The sequence below is a fragment of the Dendropsophus ebraccatus genome, chromosome 9 (assembly GCF_027789765.1).
Source record: "Dendropsophus ebraccatus isolate aDenEbr1 chromosome 9, aDenEbr1.pat, whole genome shotgun sequence".
In the NCBI taxonomy this organism is placed as follows: domain Eukaryota; kingdom Metazoa; phylum Chordata; class Amphibia; order Anura; family Hylidae; genus Dendropsophus; species Dendropsophus ebraccatus.
In genome coordinates this window covers 21,336,486-21,356,537 of record NC_091462.1, presented here as the reverse complement: position 1 = coordinate 21,356,537, position 20,052 = coordinate 21,336,486, and the positions used below count along the sequence as shown (strand labels likewise).

Sequence of the window (20,052 nt, the reverse complement as noted above, 5' to 3'; positions counted from 1 at the left end):
GAGACATGGTCTGCATAGCGGGGTCTACAGCTCTGTACTCTGACCCAGGAAGTCTCCCACACCTTCCAAATAATAGCAATTCCACTTCAGGCTGGGGCTCACATCAGGGGACAGGACTGTGGAGGTAATCTCTCCATAGCTGTAACCCCTCTCTCCCCGGACAGAAAGTGCTGCATGTATGTTCCCACATCTGTCCTGCTCATTCCTTCATGCTCCCTGCAGTCTCTGTCCGCCCTTGTGTTTCCCATCCTCTCCATTACTGTACAGTAACTTATAATATTGTCACGGCCACGGCGGCGTCCCGTGTTCCGGGCCGCCGCCGCGACCTCCTCCTGCCCCATGCAGCCGCCGGGGTCCTTGTGCAGGGACCCGGCGCTGCTGCTAGTTCGGCCCCTGGGGGCGCCTCACCTCTCCTCCGCTCCTGTCTCTGTCTGTGCCGGCCAGCGCGCGCGTCCCCGCCTCCTAGGGCGCGCGCGCGCCGGCTGTCTCAGATTTAAAGGGGCAGTGAGCTCCTAATTGGTCCACATGTCAATCACTCCCCTATAAGTTCCAGCCCTGCCCCATTACAGGTGTTGGAGCCTCTACATGCTTCCCATAGCGTTTGGCCCAGCCCCCTGTTGTTCCTGATTCCTATCCGCTACCTGGTCCCAAGTCCTTGTTCCTGATACCTATCCGCTACCTGGTCCCTAGTCCTTGTTCCTGGTTCCTGCTCCCCTGTCACTCCATTGCTCCTGCGTTCAGCCTGTCACCTGCGGTTACGCCTACAGACCTCTGCCAGCACTATCTCCTGCCTACTGCTCCTGCCACGCCTCGCCTGCCGTCACTAGCAACCAAGCCAGGGGTAGCGACCTGGGGGTCGCCTGCCGCAGCAAGTCCATCCCGCCTTGCGGCGGGCTCTGGTGAATACCAGCGGCCCCTTAGACTCCGCTCCCTGGTGAGGTTAGTGCCATCGCTGGTGACGGCCCAGTGGATCCACTACTCCAGGCGTTACAAATATCACATATTCATGTATATTCAAGTATCAACTATTTACTTGGTGCTAGGACCTGCGCGTCCTAATTGTAATTATTATTTTTCTGGAAGATGTTCCTTATTTTTTCCTGATCACAATAAAAAATTTGTTTGGAAAAAAAATAAAATAAATAATATCACAGATTCTGCTGTTTCTGAATGTTTGTTTCATCTGTTGTACATGTTATTCAGAATAATAAATCATTATGTTTGGGGTGTGGAACCAATTGTCTGCATTTCTATGATTTCTTATGGGAAAATTTGCTTTGGTTTAAGAGTGGATTGGGATTACAAGCGCGGTCCCGGAACGGATTATGCTCGTAACCCAAGGCACCACATATATATATATATATATATATATATATATATAATCATTGGCATTTACCATCTTTTAAATAGTGTGTCTTAGCAGTTTGAGGCTATGTTCACACAACGTATATTTTCGTAAAACCACGGCACTTATACAACGGCTGTCATTATTATGAAAATATACATTTACTTCCCCTCTATGGAATCCTGGCCGGAGCGTATACACATAGTATCCCTAGCGGCACCATAAAAAAACTGACATATCAGTTTTCTGCGGCCGCTATTCAGTGAATAGCGGCCGCAGAAAACCTTGTCAGATTGAGCGGCTCCAGCCGCTTGCTTTATTGTTTGCTGGGGGGAGTTCCAAAGCGGGTGCGCTCGGATATGCCCGCATCAGAACTCTGCAGCTCGAAAGATCATCTGTACTACCAGCAGGGATAATGAAAGGCACTGAATTAGGAGCTGCGGGGGATCAGGGTAGGTAAGTATCATTTATTTTACCATACATCCAGCATAATATAAAAAGAATTAGCATCCAAGAATACACCTTTAAATTCTTCATATTCATAATATCACAATGTATAAAGAATACTACGTACAGTCATTGGTTATAAAACTGTTTATTGGATATAAACTTCATGTATTACAGTCAGTCACATTCCAGTGTAGACAGATTATTATATTCGTTGCTGGCTGTTAGGAGCAGTCAGTCTGATTTGTCACACAAAGAAGTTATTAAATTAAAATAAATGTCCTGGAGATATGAAGATATATAATGGTAAAAATGTGTAAACATCCTCTTTAAATGGTTTCCTTCATAAAGACAGCTCTATTAATTTTTGGTCCATATCACCAGCAGTGCGGCTTCTCCTGTAATATACTGTTATTGCTAGAAGTCACACATTTCCTCTACAGCGACCACTAGAGGGGAAATGTAGTATTACATGCTGTCCATTTGCATCAGGGATGGGGAACCTTCGGCCCTTAGGGCCAAAGGTTCCCCATGCCTGATTTAAATGAATAACCAACCATGTAAGACACAGTTGAGCCAGGTCTGCTGTTTTAGTTTGGTAGGGTGTAAGGAAACCAAGCAACCCAGTAGCGTCTTTGCAAAGAGGTTGCCTGCATGACCAGTGGAATATTTCTACTTACAGTACATGGCAGAAGAATAAGTAAATAAATGGCAGTCACTGATAACATTTCTATGTATTAGTCTTTTAAATGTATATTGTCAGTTTGGCAGTAATCACATCTGAATATTATAAACTTTATTAAAGAAAGTTTTTTTTCTTTACATTCATAGTAATAAGTCTAATGTCTATTCTAATGCTAACATATATTAGAAAAGACATCAGGGGAGGCTTAGTAACTACATGCAGCAGCATTAGTGATATGAAGCTATGTGAGGATCGGGGTTTGAGCAGCCCTGCAGTTTCCAAAACAGCAATTGGTGGCCCCTTACTGTTTTCGGTCAATGTATGAATGAAAGAAAAAATAAAAAAAATTGAATAAAGAATAAAAATACTTAAAGTGTCCCTGTTGTTATAACTTTCAAAATCTAAATCAGAAGTAGATGTGATATAAAACAAGTTTGCAATATACATTCATTTTTTTTATTTGTTGTTATCATGCTATAAAACAAAGCTGTACTTACCAGAAATCCAGGTCCAGTCTCCAGAAGGCAAACTTTCTCACTTGTGCTGACTGAAAAATACAGACTAAACCCAGGAATTCCGGCTAGTACAGAGAGTCACGGCTCAATGTGTCCATCAATCACATGACACCTTCTCTCTGTCAGCGCTCAGATGGCCTGGGATACACAGGACTTCCTGTTTTCTGACAGTTTCCTGTTTTCTTGAGAAAAAAAGAGTCAGAAAACAGGAAGTGTCGTGTTTTCCATGATAACTAAAAAATAAATAATGAATATATATTGCAAAATTGCTTTATATCACATCTACTATTGATTTAGATTTTAAACGTTAAACAGTGGCGCTTTAAAGCGACTGCACCATCAGTACATTCACTTTAAGTTTTGCACATGAATAGAACGGCTCCGATGCCGCAGTCCCTTTTTTGAACCGCGGACCGGTTCCTGCGCAGGGCGCTGGTATATTGGGCTGAAGCACTAGAGGTGGGCCGGCCCACCCCCAGTGAGAGGAAACTCCGCCTCTCTAAGATGAAGCTCCATTGATTCTAATGAAGCTGGGTCATAAAGGGGGTAGGGGTTTCCTGACACTGGGGGCTGGCTGGCCCACCTCCAGTGCTTCACGGTTCAAAAAAGGGACCCCAGCACCGGCTTTCCTGCGCTGGCACCGTTCTATTCATGTGCAAAATTTTAAGCGAATGTACTGATGGTACATTCACTTTAAAAAGTTATATCACTTTATTAAAGAAATGTAAAAAAAAAAAAAGCAAAATTTTTCTCTGGAATACCTTTTTGGAAAAAATCTTGAAAACATAGTATTCACAGAATCTTATTAGGAGCTTTTCTTAAAAGTGATCAGATATTCGGGGTAGGCAACATCATCATGAAAAACAACAAACATTTTGGGTGCGCCAACATTATCCACAACAGAATCATAGCGGCCTTTACTAGGGTCACCATTGATATGAGGAGCCTCCTTGTATTCGTATTTTCCCTCACAATATCGGCCGGTGATCACTGCAGCTTGGTAGATGTATTTTTTCCCATTAGAATCAGGAGGAGAATATGTGTCGTTACTAGAGTATGAGGACTCGACAGCGAAGTACGTCCCGTTTCCATATAATGTTGCTGTTGACATAAATACAGTAAGTTTAGTAATATCCTACAATGTAGTCAGATCAGGTGCGTGACTAACACCATATTAGCCATAGCGGCTGCTTTGGGGCCCACCACATCAAGGGGCCTGGTGGCCCGATCCGGCAACACACTTGGCCCCCTGAGCTGTCATTTGCAGCACCTGGTGGCTGAGCGGGCCTCCTGGCTGCTACAAATGTCCCTTTAATTGTAGGCGCATCTGCTATCTGCAGCCAGGGACCACGTGTATTAGCCAGCACAGCCGATCACCGATTCCAGCTAATTAGCCATTTAAATGCAGCTGCATTTAAATGGCTTGTATCCCCTATCCCTGGTGTCTAGTTGGGGGATCTTTGGCCCACAATGCGATCGCGGTGGGGTGGGGGTGGGGGGGGGGGGTGGAGGATATTTGAGATCCCTTCTTCTTACCGGGCCTCAGCATCACATTGGTGCTGATCTCGATTTGGCAATCTGTAGATCTGGGCTGCAACAGCCCAGAGTAATAAAGCAGTGATCTAATGATCTAATCTATGAGAGATCAGTACATTTGTATTAGATGTCCTCCAGGGGGCCTTCAAATTAATAAAGAATCCCATGCCCTAGTAAAAGTTTAAATTACCCCCCTTTCCCATTTTACAAATAAAAAAACAAACAAAATAAAACATATTTTGTATTGTCGCGTGCGTAATCGCCCTAACTATTAAAGCGACTCTGTACCCACAATCTCACCCCCCCCCCCCAAACGACTTGTACCCTCAGATAGCTGCTTTTAATCCAAGATCTGTCCTGCGGCCCGTTCAGCAGGTAATGCAGTTATTGTCCTAAAAAAACAACCTTTAAGCTTGCAGCCCCGTGCCCAGTGGCCGGGGCTTAGATTGTGTATGCATTAAGTTGGCACTACCCCTCCGTCCCTCTTTCCCACCCTCTTCATCATTAGGAATGCCACTGGAACATTTTCTCCTGTCTGAACATTGCACAGGTGCCTTAACGATCCAGCCCATGTTCAGTATTCACACAGGTGGGGAATAGGAGAAAATCTGCCTTGGGCATTCCTAATGATGAGGAGGGCGGGGAGCAGGGACGGAGAGGTTGTGCCAGCCTAATGCATACACAATCTAAGCCACGGCCGTTGGGCACTGCGCTGCCAGTTTAAAAGTTTTTTTAAGACAATAACTGCATCACCTGCTGAGCGGACCGCAGGACAGATCATGGGTTAAAAGCAGCTATCTGAAGGTACAAGTGGTTTGGGAGAGTCAGATTGTGGGTACAGGGTCGCTTTAAGCACAAGGAGGACAAAATGAAAGCACAAAAATGAAAATTGGCTCGGTCCTTGAGGGGTTTAGGCATCCTAACTTCTTTACTTTTTTTTTTTCATTTAAAAGAGACTATCATTTTAAATATAATTACCATAAAAAATTTAGTGGGTTGGCAAGAAGTAGGGACAAATGGGATAGTATTATTCTACAACAGTGAGTGATGCCGCTTCTCTACTACATCTTATAAAATCAGTCAAGGCTGATAAAATAGCTTATTCTAACTTTTTATTCTATATAAGTTGTACATGGTGCTTTCTAGGGTTGTGTGTTTGCCATAGACCAAGGGTTTAGTAACTTACCATTTTTCCCACAGTAGACACGGTTGAATCCATCCCGATTAATGTTGCCAATGGCATTAGCATGGGTGCCGTGGTACAGGTGCCGTATATTTTTCGGGCCGGGGTTTTTTTCATTCACATTTTGCTTGTTAATGGTGAAACTCTTCCACATTGCGACATTCTGAATACGTTTGATCTAAAAGATATAAGAATCATTTGTCCTCAATCTTTTGTCAGACAGTGTGTTACACCTAAATGGAATGTGTCATCACCAAATGATTCAATTTCTTCTTGGATGTGAAAATGATTTGATTGCTTACATAGAGCAATGCAATACATATACAGTACATTGCCTTGATCTATATAAGAGGCACTCCACTGGCATAACCTGCCATAGGCAGACTGTACCAGCAGATCAATAATAAAAAAAAATGGCCAGCACCAGTTTTTTTTATTGTGTTATATGTGGGGGGATACCTCCACTTGGCTTGCACTCCACCCATCTTATGTGGGTGTTTGAAATAGAGTTTAGTTGGGTCCTGCATGGGACAGGTAGAAGTGGAATTCTTATTGCGAAATCTGTGTGAAATTTCTCACCTATGCCCTAGTGTGAACATACCCTTAATGTGAGTCCAAGAGACTCCCATCTCTCTGAGGTTCATCTTAAAGAGGATGTATCATCAGGTACATCTTCTTTAATCTGACATAGGGATAGAACGGCGCCATCACGGGCAAGCCAGTGCCGCGGTCCATTTTTCGATCCGCGGCCCAGTTCCGGTGCCGTTCTATCCACGGGTACCGGGCCGGTGCTCATGCACTGGAGGCGGGCCGGATTGCCCCCAGTGGGAGGGAATTCCCTCCCCTCTATGACGCGGCTCCATTAGAATCAATCGAGCCGTGTCATAGATGGGAAGGAATTCCCTCCCACTGGGGGCGGGCCGGGCCGACTCCAGTGCTTGAGCACCTGCACGATACCCGTGGATAGAACGGCGCCGTACATGGGAACCGGGCCGCGGATCGAAAAACGGACCGCGGCACTGGCTTGCCCGTGACGGCGCCGTTCTATCCCTGTGTCAGATTAAAGAGGATGTACCTGATGGTCAAATGTACCTGTTTGATCAACTAGTTTGCTAAGAATCTCTTTAAAAAATTAAAATTTAGAGCAGTTTTTCCATTTCAGATATCCATATCATGTATACAATGTGGGGAGTATGTATGGCAAGTCCTAGCACTTGCAGGTTGCTGTTGCTCTTTTCTGTTTTTGTCTATATCAGCAGATAATTAACAGATAATTAGCTGAGCGGCGATAGTGAAGATAGTTGGAAGACCGGAGCAGTAAGTATAATTTCTTCGCTCTCTCCCCCCACCCCCCCCACCCCCACACACACACACACACACACCAACAGAGCACAGTCTGGCCACTGGGGGTTAATTTAACCCCCCGGGGACTAGACCGTCACTTTCATATTAACTAGGTACCCTCTGCTCTCCCGAGTGGGAAGCACCTGGGTAAACACTGGAGTCTCCGATTGATTTCAATGGGGCTCGTTACTCGAATCGAGCACTTGAGTATTAAAAAATACTCGAGTAACAAGCATTAGAGTATTTTGGTGCTCCCTTATCTCCAGGTATACATAATAGAACAAAAGACAGGGATAATAACCTCTGTAATTTCATAGATACGCGCTGATGTAGTTTTAAAGAACTTCTCTTTCACATCTTTGTATTCTTCAGATGTTTCCATAAGTCTGATTTCCTGATATTCACTGCTACGGATCTCGGTCCATGTCACCGGATATATAAATGTTGCTGTAGCAAAGAGAATAAACTGGTATAAAATGTTATCCCTTAATCTAATATAACAATAGGTTTTGTGGCTCGGTGGTTACTCTTTCCTTACCTCCCTTAAGCGTTGCTGACACAATCCTTTCCTCTCTTTGGAGCGCCTAAACAAAATATAAAAAAAAACATGAAACACAGAAAAAGTCTACAGCTTTGATCTCCGAGGAAATAAAAACAAAATAGATGTAAAAAGTAATCCAAGACCCAGGTACTGTCATCACTTGTAGTAAAACATTGTGACAACATTTAGAAGATTATAGGTGACCTTGCTATATGTTCATTGGCTGTTAGCTGTAGGCTTTGGGTACTTCTGCCGCCTCTTTCATTCTCCTGAAGCTCTCCCAGGAGCCGAGCGTCTCTGAGCTTCTCCGATGAGACGCTCGGCTGCTCCGGAGAGCTTTGGGGATCCCCAGTAGGCTTGATCGAACAGCGGAAAAAGCTAGGTTTGATCTAACTGGAACCTAGCCGGACCTTCGGCATTTAATTCCTGATGCCTTCGTGGTCCGTGCTAGGTAATAGGCTGTATCCCGGAATTTAAGGCGGTCCCCGGGATGTCTCCTCCTTCCGCACGGACCGTAAAGGCATCAGGAATCAAATGTGGAAGGTCCGGCTAGGTTCGAGTTTGATCAAACCTAGCTTTTTCTGCTGTTTGATCGAGCCTAATCCCCAGCGCAGTCAGTGTACATCCCACTGCCTGCGCTGGGAAAGGGACAGGAGACGCGTGGAGGCTGGCAAAAGGCCCCAGGTGAGTTAACTGTTTTTTTTTTTATAGTGGTCGCCCCATACTGTGGGGATGTGACCATTTTTGAGCGACCATACCCGGCGTATAAGACGATACCCAATTTCTAAGAAGATTTTTCAGGGTTAAAAAGTCATCTTATACGCCAAAAAATACAGTATTACTGCAAAGAGCCCGTTTTAAAAACGTCTGTCCTATCGTCTGTCCTGCTGCCCTGTAGTCATCTTACAATACCTACAGTATACCATTTCCTAAAATGCCTTACTTTGAGGGGACTATCAGCAGGTTATTCCCATCTTATTACAAGATGACAGTCATCACTTTGTGATCGATGATTGAACCTTTGGGACCTCCAACAATTCTAAGGATGAAGCAGCATCAGTACTGGTTTACCTCCTTGTACCCTGTCCTGCACCTGGACACTTGCTGTGCAGGAAAATGTATGGGACTGCTTGGTGCATAACTAGAGGTCATAACCAGAGGAAATCCTAAAGTGCTATATATACCTTCATAAAAAGTCTTGTCTCTCCTGTCCTCCTCATATGCATGAGCATTCATGATGTCTATGGAGTGGGGTAAGCTGCAGCCAGCATTGGTGGTGGCTTATCTCTCTGAGAACAAAGGATCGGGCAGTGAAATTCCATCACACCCAACCCTAATCTCCAACATAGGAAGTCTTGGGACACCCCTATACACCTTTTGGGGACTTGACTCAGTGACCCTCAGATTACAAGATCCATTGACCACTACATGCCTGGAGGGAACTAATCTTGCCAAAAAAGGATATTCTACAAAAGTGCACAATGAGTGGGACATAGAAAATGGCCAAAAGCCCTGTCCTGCGCTTGTCTGTTTTGGACAGCCCTATATGTAATAATAAGTTTTCAACCCAGATCATCCAGTGTCTTACCTGTAACTCTGTGCTTTTTGCTTTGAAAACCTTCAGATACTTCTCGTAAATTTCGTCTTGAAAGACAATTATGGTGATTGTTTCAAGGGATGGGATTAAAGTATCGGTCAAGTACTTCAGAATACTGTTCAGAATTGCCTTGATAGATTCTTCTACATCTACGCCGGCAATACCTTCAAGACACAGATGAGATTTTGTAGTCATTCTTTAAAGGGGTATTCCAATTATAGTTTACAGACATGGAGAGAAAGTAGTGGCTGCACCTCACACCCACGGCTGACACTAATCCCTCTTGGCTACATTTAAACACCAACGCCAGGATGTTGGCATATAATTTGATCAAACCATATTGCCTGATGTAGCGCGTGCAGGTCCCCTGGCCCACATGAGTCCCTACACTAAATCAACACTGTGACGGTCAGCGACCGCCAACCCCGCAGAGCGAGCGCAAGCAGGGAAGGAAGGCCACGGAATGGCCCTGCAACCCCACTGTCACAGGACCAAACCCCAAGGGCCCACCCAAGAACCAGCAGGCACCGCCGGTGGAGAAAGGGGTCACCAAGCAACACAAGTGTGAACAAGATCTAACTACTCACCATTGCTCCTGCAGGTAGAATGGGAAGAAGAGAAGGTACTTACCATGTGTGTACAGGTGCTTCCTGCTAATTGGATCACATGGGTCTTACCAGGAGGAGTGCTAGCACTCAGAACAGAGAGAAAAGTAAAATACGACATGGAGAGAAAGGAGCTGCTGCACCCCACACCTATGGCTGACACTATTGCCTCTCAGCTACATTTAAAAACCAACGCCAGGAGTCCCTACACTAACCCCACACTGTGTCGGTCAGCGACCGCCAAACCCGCAGAGCGTGGTCTCTCATTCTACCTGCAGGAGCAATGGTGACAGCTTGCTCACACTTGTGTTGCCTGGTGGCCGCTTTCCCTGCCGGCAGCGCCTGCAAGGTTCGGAGGGGCCCTTCGGGTTTGGTCCTGTGACATTGAGGTTGCAGGTCCATTCCGTGGCCCCCTTCCCTGTTTGCGCACGCTCGGCGGGGTTTGCGTCCATTGACCGGCACAGTGTTGTTTGGTTAGGGACTAGAGATGAGCGAATACGATTCGATTGAGATGGTATTCGATCAAATATTGCAGTTTTTGAAAGATTCAAATTCAATCGAGTAGTGTGGCGAATACACGGGAAACATTCGAAAGCCCTCCCATCGCACTTGGCGGTTTTTACCAGGATGTTGGTATATAATTTAATCAAACCATATTGCCTCATGTATCGTGTGCAGGTCCCCTGGTTCACATGAGTCCCTACACTAACCCCACACTGTGTCGGTCAGCGACCGCCGAACCCGCAGAGCGTGGTCTCTCATTCTACCTGCAGGAGCAATGGTGACAGCTTGCTCACACTTGTGTTTCCTGGTGGCCGCTTTCTCTGCCGGCGGCGCCGGTGGGGTTCGGGGGGGCCCTTCAGGTTTGGTCCTGTGACATTGGGGTTGCAGGTCCATTCCGTGGCCCCCTTCCCTGTTTGCGCACGCTCTGCGGGGTTTGCGTCCGTTGACCGGCACAGTGTTGTTTGGTTAGGGACGAGAGATGAGCGAATATGATTCGATTGAGATGGTATTCGATCAAATATTGCAGTATTCGAAAGTTTCGAATTCAATCGAGTAGTGTGGCAAATACGCGGGAAACATTCGAAAGCCCTCCCATCGCACTTGGCGTTTTTTTTTTTAATCCAATCTCCATGCAGGGAGGCCGTGAGGGACCCTGGGAGTAAGCACGCAGCGCAAAAACGGTGTCTACCCTCATTGGATAGCTGAACCACATGACCTCGAATCTTAAATACTTGGCTCCTGCCTCTCAACCGCAGATGCGCTTTCAACCTAGCCAGAAAAAGATCTTGCTGCAGGGAGAGATAGGTTTTAGTAGCGTTTTGGTTAGGCAGGCTTACTACAGACCCTAAAAGTTCTTTTCAGGGCTAAGATACAGCGAAAAAGTCATCTCTGAATCCAAAGCACTTCTCAGTGCTAAGAAATAGAAGATATAACAACAGCATCAGCTGGTGTATTTATTCCAGTACCCTGTGTGTACAAGTGACTTATAGTGTCCTTGGTTTAGCCCCCTAAGGCCACGTTATACATACTGTTCCAGTAGCCCAATAAAAGGCACATGATACATATTGTTCCAGTAGCCCAGTAAAAGGCACGTGATACATATTGTTCCAGTAGCCCAGTAAAAGGCACGTGATACATATTGTTCCAGTAGCCCACTAAGGGCACCTGATATATACTGTTCCAGTAGCCCAGAAAAAGGCACGTCATACATACTGTTCCAGTAGCCCAGAAAAAGGCATGCCATACATATAGTTCCAGTAGCCCAGAAAAAGGCACGTCATACATACTGTTCCAGTAGCCCAGAAAAAGGCATGCCATACATATAGTTCCAGTAGCCCAGTAAAAGGCACGTAATACATATTGTTCCCGTAGCCCAGAAAAAGGCACGTCATACAAATAGTTCCAGTAGCCCAGTAATAGGCACCTGATGCATATTGTTCCAGTAGCCCAGTAAAAGGCACGTCATACATACTGTTCCAGTATCCCACTAAGGGCACCTGATACATACTGTTCCAGTAGCCCAGAAAAAGGCACGTCATACAAATAGTTCCAGTAGCCCAGTAATAGGCACCTGATGCATATTGTTCCAGTAGCCCAGTAAAAGGCACGTCATACATACTGTTCCAGTATCCCACTAAGGGCACCTGATACATACTGTTCCAGTAGCCCAGAAAAAGGCATGTCATACATATAGTTCCAGTAGCCCAGAAAAAGGCACGTCATACATGCTGTTCCAGTAACATTCGTACAGCATGACGCGTGATACGCACGAATAACATGATGCTCTACGGACGCACATTGGAATCATGTATGTAACACTGCGAAAGAAATACGAACGAAATGTGTGAACATTGCCGTAAACGTTCGTAAAGCAAATATTTTTCCTTCGCAGCTGCGAAGAGTGCCATTATACTGCGATGTTGGGGTGTTGGGTGCACCCAGGCATGCTCCCCCTAATGTCCCAGTGTCATTCTGGAGGTGTTTGCATGGTCTAGGGAGGTTTCATGGGGGACTTGGTGACCTCCAAATGCTGCAAATTTATTCCCATAGACTATAATGGGATTGAATATTCGTTCGAATAGTCCTTACAGCGGCGTCACCATACCCTGTCCCCTTCACATATGGTGGAATAGAGCCAGTTTTTTTCTGTCTGGCAATCACAGGATGCATTTTTCCCTGATATATCTGAAGTCCAGATGCCATGACTAAGAGCCAGGTTGGCTCGAAACGCGTCGGCTGTTTCTTTTAATGAAGTTTCTACAATAAAGTTGAATATTTTACATTATCTGAAGGCATCCTGTTGCTTTTCTTGATATGGACACCCCGGTATCCAGGGGCTATTACCTTCGTGCTCAACAATCCACTATTTCATCCTATTAGCTATCTTTTCCATTTTATTACAAAGGATTCTGATCTCTCTTCGAATACAATGATCTCTTCCAAAGGAATTCACTTAACACTATTAGTTTCCTAAAATGTTTGTTAAAACATTGGATACTAGACACTGTACCTTCTATTTCTGATGTTATCTCTGCATTAAAAGTAATATTTCATTGGGAACTCTTAGATATAATACGTTCTAAAGAAAAGTCAACAAAGTCATTTATGTCTAAATGGAAACTTTTTTTACTCCATGATTTTACCACCGAAGAGAGAGAACAAATAATGAATCAATTTAAAGCCACCTCATGGTATTGCATGGCCGCACAAAAAGGAACCCTGGGAGCACTTCAAACTTCTTCATCTCTTTTTTATCTCATAAGAAACTTTAGTATACCATATTGATAGTATTAGTATATTACTGGCATTTGCGTTATGTTCAAGGTGAAATTTTTGTTTTTTGTTGTTTTTGTTTTTCTTGAAAATACTTTGTTACTAAATATATGTATATGTATATGTATGTACACACAGTGCGTGTGTGTGTGTGTGTATATATGTGTATATGTATGTGTGTGCATAGATATGAGAAAAAAGAAAATAGGCATTTTTATACTATAGTATAATAAACATACTCCTGTAGTCATCTACGTGCAACATCTTTTTGTCAGATAATATTCAATATTATATGTATGTTTCCTGTTTTTGACAATGCCGTCAATAAAATATCTTTACAAAAAAAAACAAAAAACAATCCACTATTTGAGAGTGCATGAGTGCATAAGACTGGGTGCTGACCACTTCGCTTCATGTTTGTTTTGTCCAATTTTAGTTTGTTACACCCTATGCATAGGATAGGAGATAAGAAGTTGATTGGTGAGGGTCCAACCACCAGGACCCCACCAATCCTGGGAACAAGACACAATCGTCACTAAAATAAATGGAGCGCTTACTGCATCTGCTCCGCCGAATGTTTGAATTTAGTGCTTAGAAACATTTTCTGAGAACCAAAAGAGTGATGGCCACCCAGGCACGGTAAGTCCTCCATTCATTCAGGGATGATTTTGTAATGTTTTGGTGGCGGGGTCCACTTCTTCTGTCTTTTACCTTCACTCTAATATGAACACTACAATAACAACCACAACCATCAAAAATATTGTGAAAGCCACAACATCCAGACATAGTGACAGCCAGTCAGCATGAGCAAAATCAGGCATTCCTAGCAAAGTCTCTGTGGGTAATGCTGCCACCTGCTGGTTGTTCTTGTCATTTATCTCTCGACCTTCAAACAAATTGTAGGTAAAACATGCATTGGGGTATAAATAACCTGGCAGAACTTTAAGGCTATGTTCACACTGCGTAAGATTCCGTCCGCAGTTCTTACGCCGCCGTACATGTGCGGCTGAAAATTCACCTGGGCTCAGCGATGCAGTGCTTCAATATACTTGCTTTATTTGAGTGATCCAAAAAACAACGGAGACCAGCCATGATTAAGGGTACGTGACGTACCGGAAAGGCGTTGGCGTGGGTCTGAGAGAGCGCATTACATGTCTCCGTTGTTTTTTGGATCACTCAAATAAAGCAAGTATATTGAAGCACTGCATCGCTGAGCCCAGGTGAATTTTCTTCATTGTTACTTACACGCAGTTGGAGTGGGGGCTCGTGCAGAGCGACTTGCTATAGTGCTGAGCTGGCTACACTATATGAAATGTGTGGCTGAAACTACGGGCGTGGGAAAAATCGACATGTGGCCGGATGCGTACGCACCGCAAACATACGCCCGTAGTACAGTTATACTTCCCTAGCTTGATTCGAAGTGATCTTAGGCAGGTCATTTACTTGGAAATCTTCGCCCAGCCCAATAAAACTCACAGAACCTTTTGGATCGAAAAATCAAGTTCAATTTGACTGAAATAAGTACTCCGTACGGGACCGCATGGAAATCCACGGCCGTGAGTTTGAACATTTCCGTTCTTAAACAATGGTCTTGTTCATTTCTCACGGCGGCGTATACGATATACGTACGTATACGTAGTGTGAACTGTGCGGCCGTATATCGTATACTTTCAAGCGAACGCATCAACCTCAAAACTACGTGCGTATATTCGCGGTTTGCACTACGAGCGGAAATATACGTAGTGTGAACATAGTTTAAGGGTGCATTCACACGTAGTGGATCCGCAGCAGATTTGATGGTGCAGATTTAATGCTGTGTTCAGTTATTTAGATGAAATCTGCTGCGTATCTGCATCATCAAATCTGCTGCGATACAGTGTGTGTGTGAAGCTATCCTAAAAGATCTTTTTTCTTTAAGTAACCTTTGATTGTATAGGGTTTCTTGCAATTCTAACTTACACAGCTTTGAGATTTTTTTCTGAACAATTTAACAAAAAACTAGAAACCATTGCCATTTTTGATGGACACCTTGGAAAACCATAATAATACAAATGATAAGTAATATATGTCTATAGCGCAGATCAGTGGCCATAGCAGTGTCCGACCTCAGCTACTGTCAAATCAGACAATTGTATGTGCCGAGCCAGAAACAAGAAGCAATGCATTAATATTTTTCTATTTAGTACCTACATGAACTTAACTGCAAAAATTCTAAATTAAAATTGTGGTTCACAAAAAAATTTCAGATCAACTGGTCTTCCAGTACTTATCAGCTGTATGTCCTACAGGAAGTGATGTATTCTTTCCAGTCTGACACAGTGCTCTCTGCTGCCACCTCTGTCCATATCAGGAACTGTCCAGGGCAAATCCCCATAGAATACCTCTCCTGTTCTCCAGACTGAGAATACACCACTTCCTGCAGGACATACAGCAGCTGATAAGTACTGGAAGACTTGAGATTTTTTTAATAGAAGTAAAATTACAAATCTCTGGCACTTTCAGGCACCAGGTGATTTGAAATAAGTTATTTTTGGGAACTATCCCCTTAAGACCATGCAGTGCTATTTTTTTTCTTACAATGGAAACTTATGGACCCAATTATAAAGTTAGTGGTTCCAACTATGTAATATGGCTGGACCATGGACAAATAAAGCACTTGTGCCTGGTGTCGACCCCAATTGTAGTCTGTAAGCTCCAGCAAGCAGGTCTTGTTTACACTTTGTAATTTGTATTTTATTTTTATTTATTCTAATTAATTGTGTATTATGTAACTCTGTACTGCATGCATTAAAAAAACAAAAAACAAAAAAAAAAACGCTGCGGAATCTGTTAGCACTATACAAATAAATATTATTATTATTAGTGGTGTACATCAGGCAATGCTGGTGTCCTTTATATCAAGATTTAGGCCCAGATTTATCAAAGAGTGTAGTATTTAGACTGGTGCAAACTGCCCACAGCAAACTATCACAGCTCGGCTCTCAGCTCTGGTAAAATGAAAGCTGAGCTGTGATTGGTTGCTGTGGACAGTTTGCACCAGTCTAAATTTTACACTCTTTGATATATCTCCTCCTTAATGTTGCCTTGTGGTTTCCATTATAAACTGGAACAGAGCTTTAGTTTCAGCGGGGTGGTGAAAAGAAAAAAACCTTTGATACTGAAAAAAAAAGAAAAAGTAGAAGAACCAAGAAGCAACGCTTTACCTGTCCCAATGGCCGGCAGAGACAAACTCTTGAACCCATTCTTATGGCACTCGCTTAGAATTCTGTCGATGGCAGGTTCATAATCAGGCACAATGATTGGTCCGATAATATGCATTATATGTTTGCTTTCAAGTTTTCCACCGCTTGTAATTGCGACTCCATCTGATGATATACGACCTGAAATAGATTCACAGACATGTAAATGTGAGCTGTTCTCAATAGCTTATGTCTAGTCCTCATATACCATTACAAGGAATATGAAGACAGAACTGTCTGTTTAGCTAATTATAACATTATTTAAATATAATAACAGAGGAACACTAAATTTACGTTTGACATATATAAAAAATAAGGAGCATATAGACAGTATAAAATGTCAGAGGTGGCTACCGGGCCTTGTTTGATCTTCCACTCAAAAGCCACCAGGCGGTCTGTGCGCCTAATATGTAAATGAGAAGAGATGAGTTCGACGTCCATAGAAAATCACTGCTCTACTGAGCGAGTAAGTATCAGGGGCTCTAAAGGGGGGTTGGGAGGGCTCTTCCCAAGGTGCTGGGGTGATTCTCTTTAAGCCATAGGCCCAGTGTTCTAAAAATTTAGTGTGGGACTTAGCAGCCTAACTTGCAATCTTCTCCATGACGTATATTTGCTCACCTTTCCCTAGCCAGTGCTGAATCTTGAGAGGTGTTGTCAGGACGGGGCAGGTAGGGACAAGACACGCCAGTGAGCCCTGAAACTGAACCCTCCAACTGTCCCTACCTACTTGCCTCAGGCAGCCATGGACAACCATGAAGACATTCCCTTCACTGGGTACGTGCACACTGAACGAGACAGACAGACAAACACAATATCGGATAGTAAACTAGCAAACCAAAAGCAGACGGACAGCACAGTACAAAAACAAATATCAGTCGGATAGTCTAAAGTCAAAGCCAGAGGTCAGGTAGAGCCAGAGGTCAAAGACAAGCAAGCAAAGGGAGTTAGGACGGGAAACGCAGAAATAGACAGGTGGGAGCTGGGACCAGGGTATTACCTAATTACCCAGCTCTGAGAACCTGCCTCAGCTTTGTATTATGCTGACCAAAAGCCCGGTCCAGATCCCCATTGGACCAGCACTCAGATCTTCCAGGCTGCAGACAGGCAGAGAAACCTGTGTAAATCAAGTCCCACAGCTTCTCAGCTTAACTCCTGCATTGCCAGGAAGCTGAGAAGCAAGCGGGTGTGTCACACAAAAGCAAAACAGGCCCAGTGCACACCAGGTTACTGCACAATCCTGACAGGTGTGGTTTGATTTAAAAATTGTGGGCCAACAAGTTAAGCCGCCATTATTAAGTGGGTTAAAAGTGGTTGTTTGGACATTTTTATATTTTGATGGGAGCAGAACTAGTTGGAGTGAGTTGAATCCATTTTTGTTTGAGTTTTCGAGACAGTTTTCTCTTCTTCCATCCAAAACGGCTGGATCAGAGGGCAAGCGCATAGTATGTGTAGGAGAGTGCCAGACGTTCCATCACACCTCAAATAGGACTAATTTGCCGGCAGCCCCATCCTGCACAGTTGGTGGGGTGTTCTGTGCCATGCTAAAAGCAAAGCTGGGCTTTGAAGAAGTCTTCTGAGAGAGTATAAAAGATTAAAGCTTTGAACTACATTTTGGTTTATGGATCTTGAGAGAACAAAAGGGATTTAATTAAACTAAGAAGGAGGTCTTTTGTATGTGCTGAGATCATTTAGACGTTTAACAGTGATACAAAGGTCTTTTATGTGTAGAAAATGGAGTTTAGATCTTAATGGTAAGGGAAGGAGTCAAGTCAGGGACTCCTCTTGTTTGCTAACCATGTCAGACAGTTTGGTATTAATGGGGATAGAGTTCCACAAAGTGTCACATGATGTTGTTGGGTGTTAGAAGTGTTTGGCAAACTGTAGTGGCATGTATGGTGAGGGAGGGAGTGATAGAGAATATTTTGTGTTTGGCGTGTGTCATGTAGACATGATGGCATTGGTAATCGGTAAAAGGGTTCACACTGAGGAATAGGCGAGGAATTGAAGAGGAAAGTTTCCTGCTTACGTGTTCACAATGAAGAATCCGCGCAGATAACATCCCGCAGATTCCGCCACTCGCCCCTCTGTCCATGCCATAGACTCCATTCTAGGCTCGGGTGGATTAAGCTGTCCGCTCAAAGTATTGACATGTCAATTCTTTGGGCAGATGGCAGAATCCACCTGATGCGAGCGGGAGCACCCTAAAATTCTGCTTGAAATTTCCTCCTCTTCACTTCTAGAGGAATTCAATCGTTATTCAAGCAGAAATTCAAAGCTCCAACGACTTCTATGGGATTTCTCTAGGGAAATCTGCCCAAACAATTGATACCTCAATTCTTTGGGCGGAAAATAGATCCGTGGCGGAATATTACATGCGTGAATTCCACCGTGTTAACAACAGCAGAAATACCATTGAACACAATGGGACATTGCTCTGTTAATATTTTACGGGCAGAATTTCAAGAGGAATCCACAGGAAATTAAGTGCAGATTTCGTTTCTAATTCCTCGCCGACTCCTCAGGGTGAACATACCCAAAGACTGTGTTTGGGTATATACCTGGGTTCGGACCAAAGTAAGTATCCAAGGCTAGTTGGAATTTGGGCTTTCTCAGCTTGTTTATTAAGGCCTTATTCACACGTTCCGTAATTTACGGATCCGTATTTCCGTATCTGAGTTAGTGCACATTGAAGTGTATTGGGCTATTCACACGATCAGTAGCAGAAATGGATGAAAATCAATCCGTAAAAAAAAAAGGACATGTCCTAGTGCGGACCGGGTGCGGACCCCTTTTTTTTTGCGGATCCTCTCATTGAAATCAATTGGTTACGGATTGTTAACGGATTGTAACATGTTGGCATCCGTATTTCTGCAAAAAAATCCGGATGAAGTGCATTGAAAAGCAATGAGTAGTAAAAAAATGGAATTACGGAAATACGGATGGAATACGGATGGAATACGGATGTCCAATCCGCAATTTCTCACGGGTTGTTTCAGGACCAGAAAAAAATACTGAACGTGTGCATAAGGCCTAAGTATTCTGAGTATTTATCAGCGAGAGTAATCTACCTATGAATACGGCTTCATAGTAAAGAAACGGGGCTGGAATAGGGATACCGCCACCTGCTTTTCTGCGGAAATAAGCAGAGTGGAATCTTATTTTCTAATTCAATACTTATCACTTTAGCTTGAAATCCACTTTCAAATTCAGGAAATCAAAAAAATTTTTACCAATTTTTTTGCATTCCTCCGTAACAGTATCCCCTGCCGCCTTCAGGATTGCCCCTGAAACACCTGGAAAGACAGAAATGACATACAGTACATACTTTTAGGATGCCATTCAGTCTTTAAGACACAGTGCATACTTGCATGGCATTATGGGATTGTTCCTTATAAATTACTTCAGGATAGGCAATTAATTTGCTGCATACGCTGTATGCGGATTACTTGCTTGCAGTCATGATGGTAGAGAGTGCGTAAGACTTATGTTTAATGGTCCCTAAACATGGACAATCTTCATTGATTGATGTCTCTAAAGTTGTGTTTACACGGAACGATTATCGTGCGAATTCGCACAATAATGATTGAATTCAAACGATAATCGTTCCGTGTAAACGCAGCAAATGATCAAACGACGAACGAGAAATCGTTCATTTTGATCTTACAACATGTTCTAAAATCGTAGTTCGTCATTCGCAAAAAAATTGCAGATCGTTCCGTGTAAACAGTCGTCGCGAAAG

The 20,052-nt window shown here is 43.7% G+C and overlaps 1 protein-coding gene across 4 annotated transcripts in view; it reads right to left on the bottom strand.

Moving 5' to 3' along the window:
• Window positions 1–1,924: 1,924 nt before the first annotated feature.
• Window positions 1,925–20,052, bottom strand: part of LOC138801985 (protein mono-ADP-ribosyltransferase PARP15-like) — a 59,929-nt gene continuing 41,801 nt past the window's right edge. For all 4 annotated transcript variants that reach the window (XM_069985082.1, XM_069985081.1, XM_069985084.1 and 1 more), the window contains 7 exons: window positions 19,544–19,606; window positions 16,278–16,454; window positions 9,185–9,357; window positions 7,594–7,639; window positions 7,357–7,502; window positions 5,715–5,889; window positions 1,925–4,093 (listed from right to left, as the gene is read on the bottom strand). In XM_069985082.1, the coding sequence (XP_069841183.1) occupies window positions 3,798–4,093; window positions 5,715–5,889; window positions 7,357–7,502; window positions 7,594–7,639; window positions 9,185–9,357; window positions 16,278–16,454; window positions 19,544–19,606 (1,076 nt within the window). In that variant the 3' untranslated portion in view covers window positions 1,925–3,797. The remainder of the gene's footprint in view (window positions 4,094–5,714; window positions 5,890–7,356; window positions 7,503–7,593; window positions 7,640–9,184; window positions 9,358–16,277; window positions 16,455–19,543; window positions 19,607–20,052) is intronic.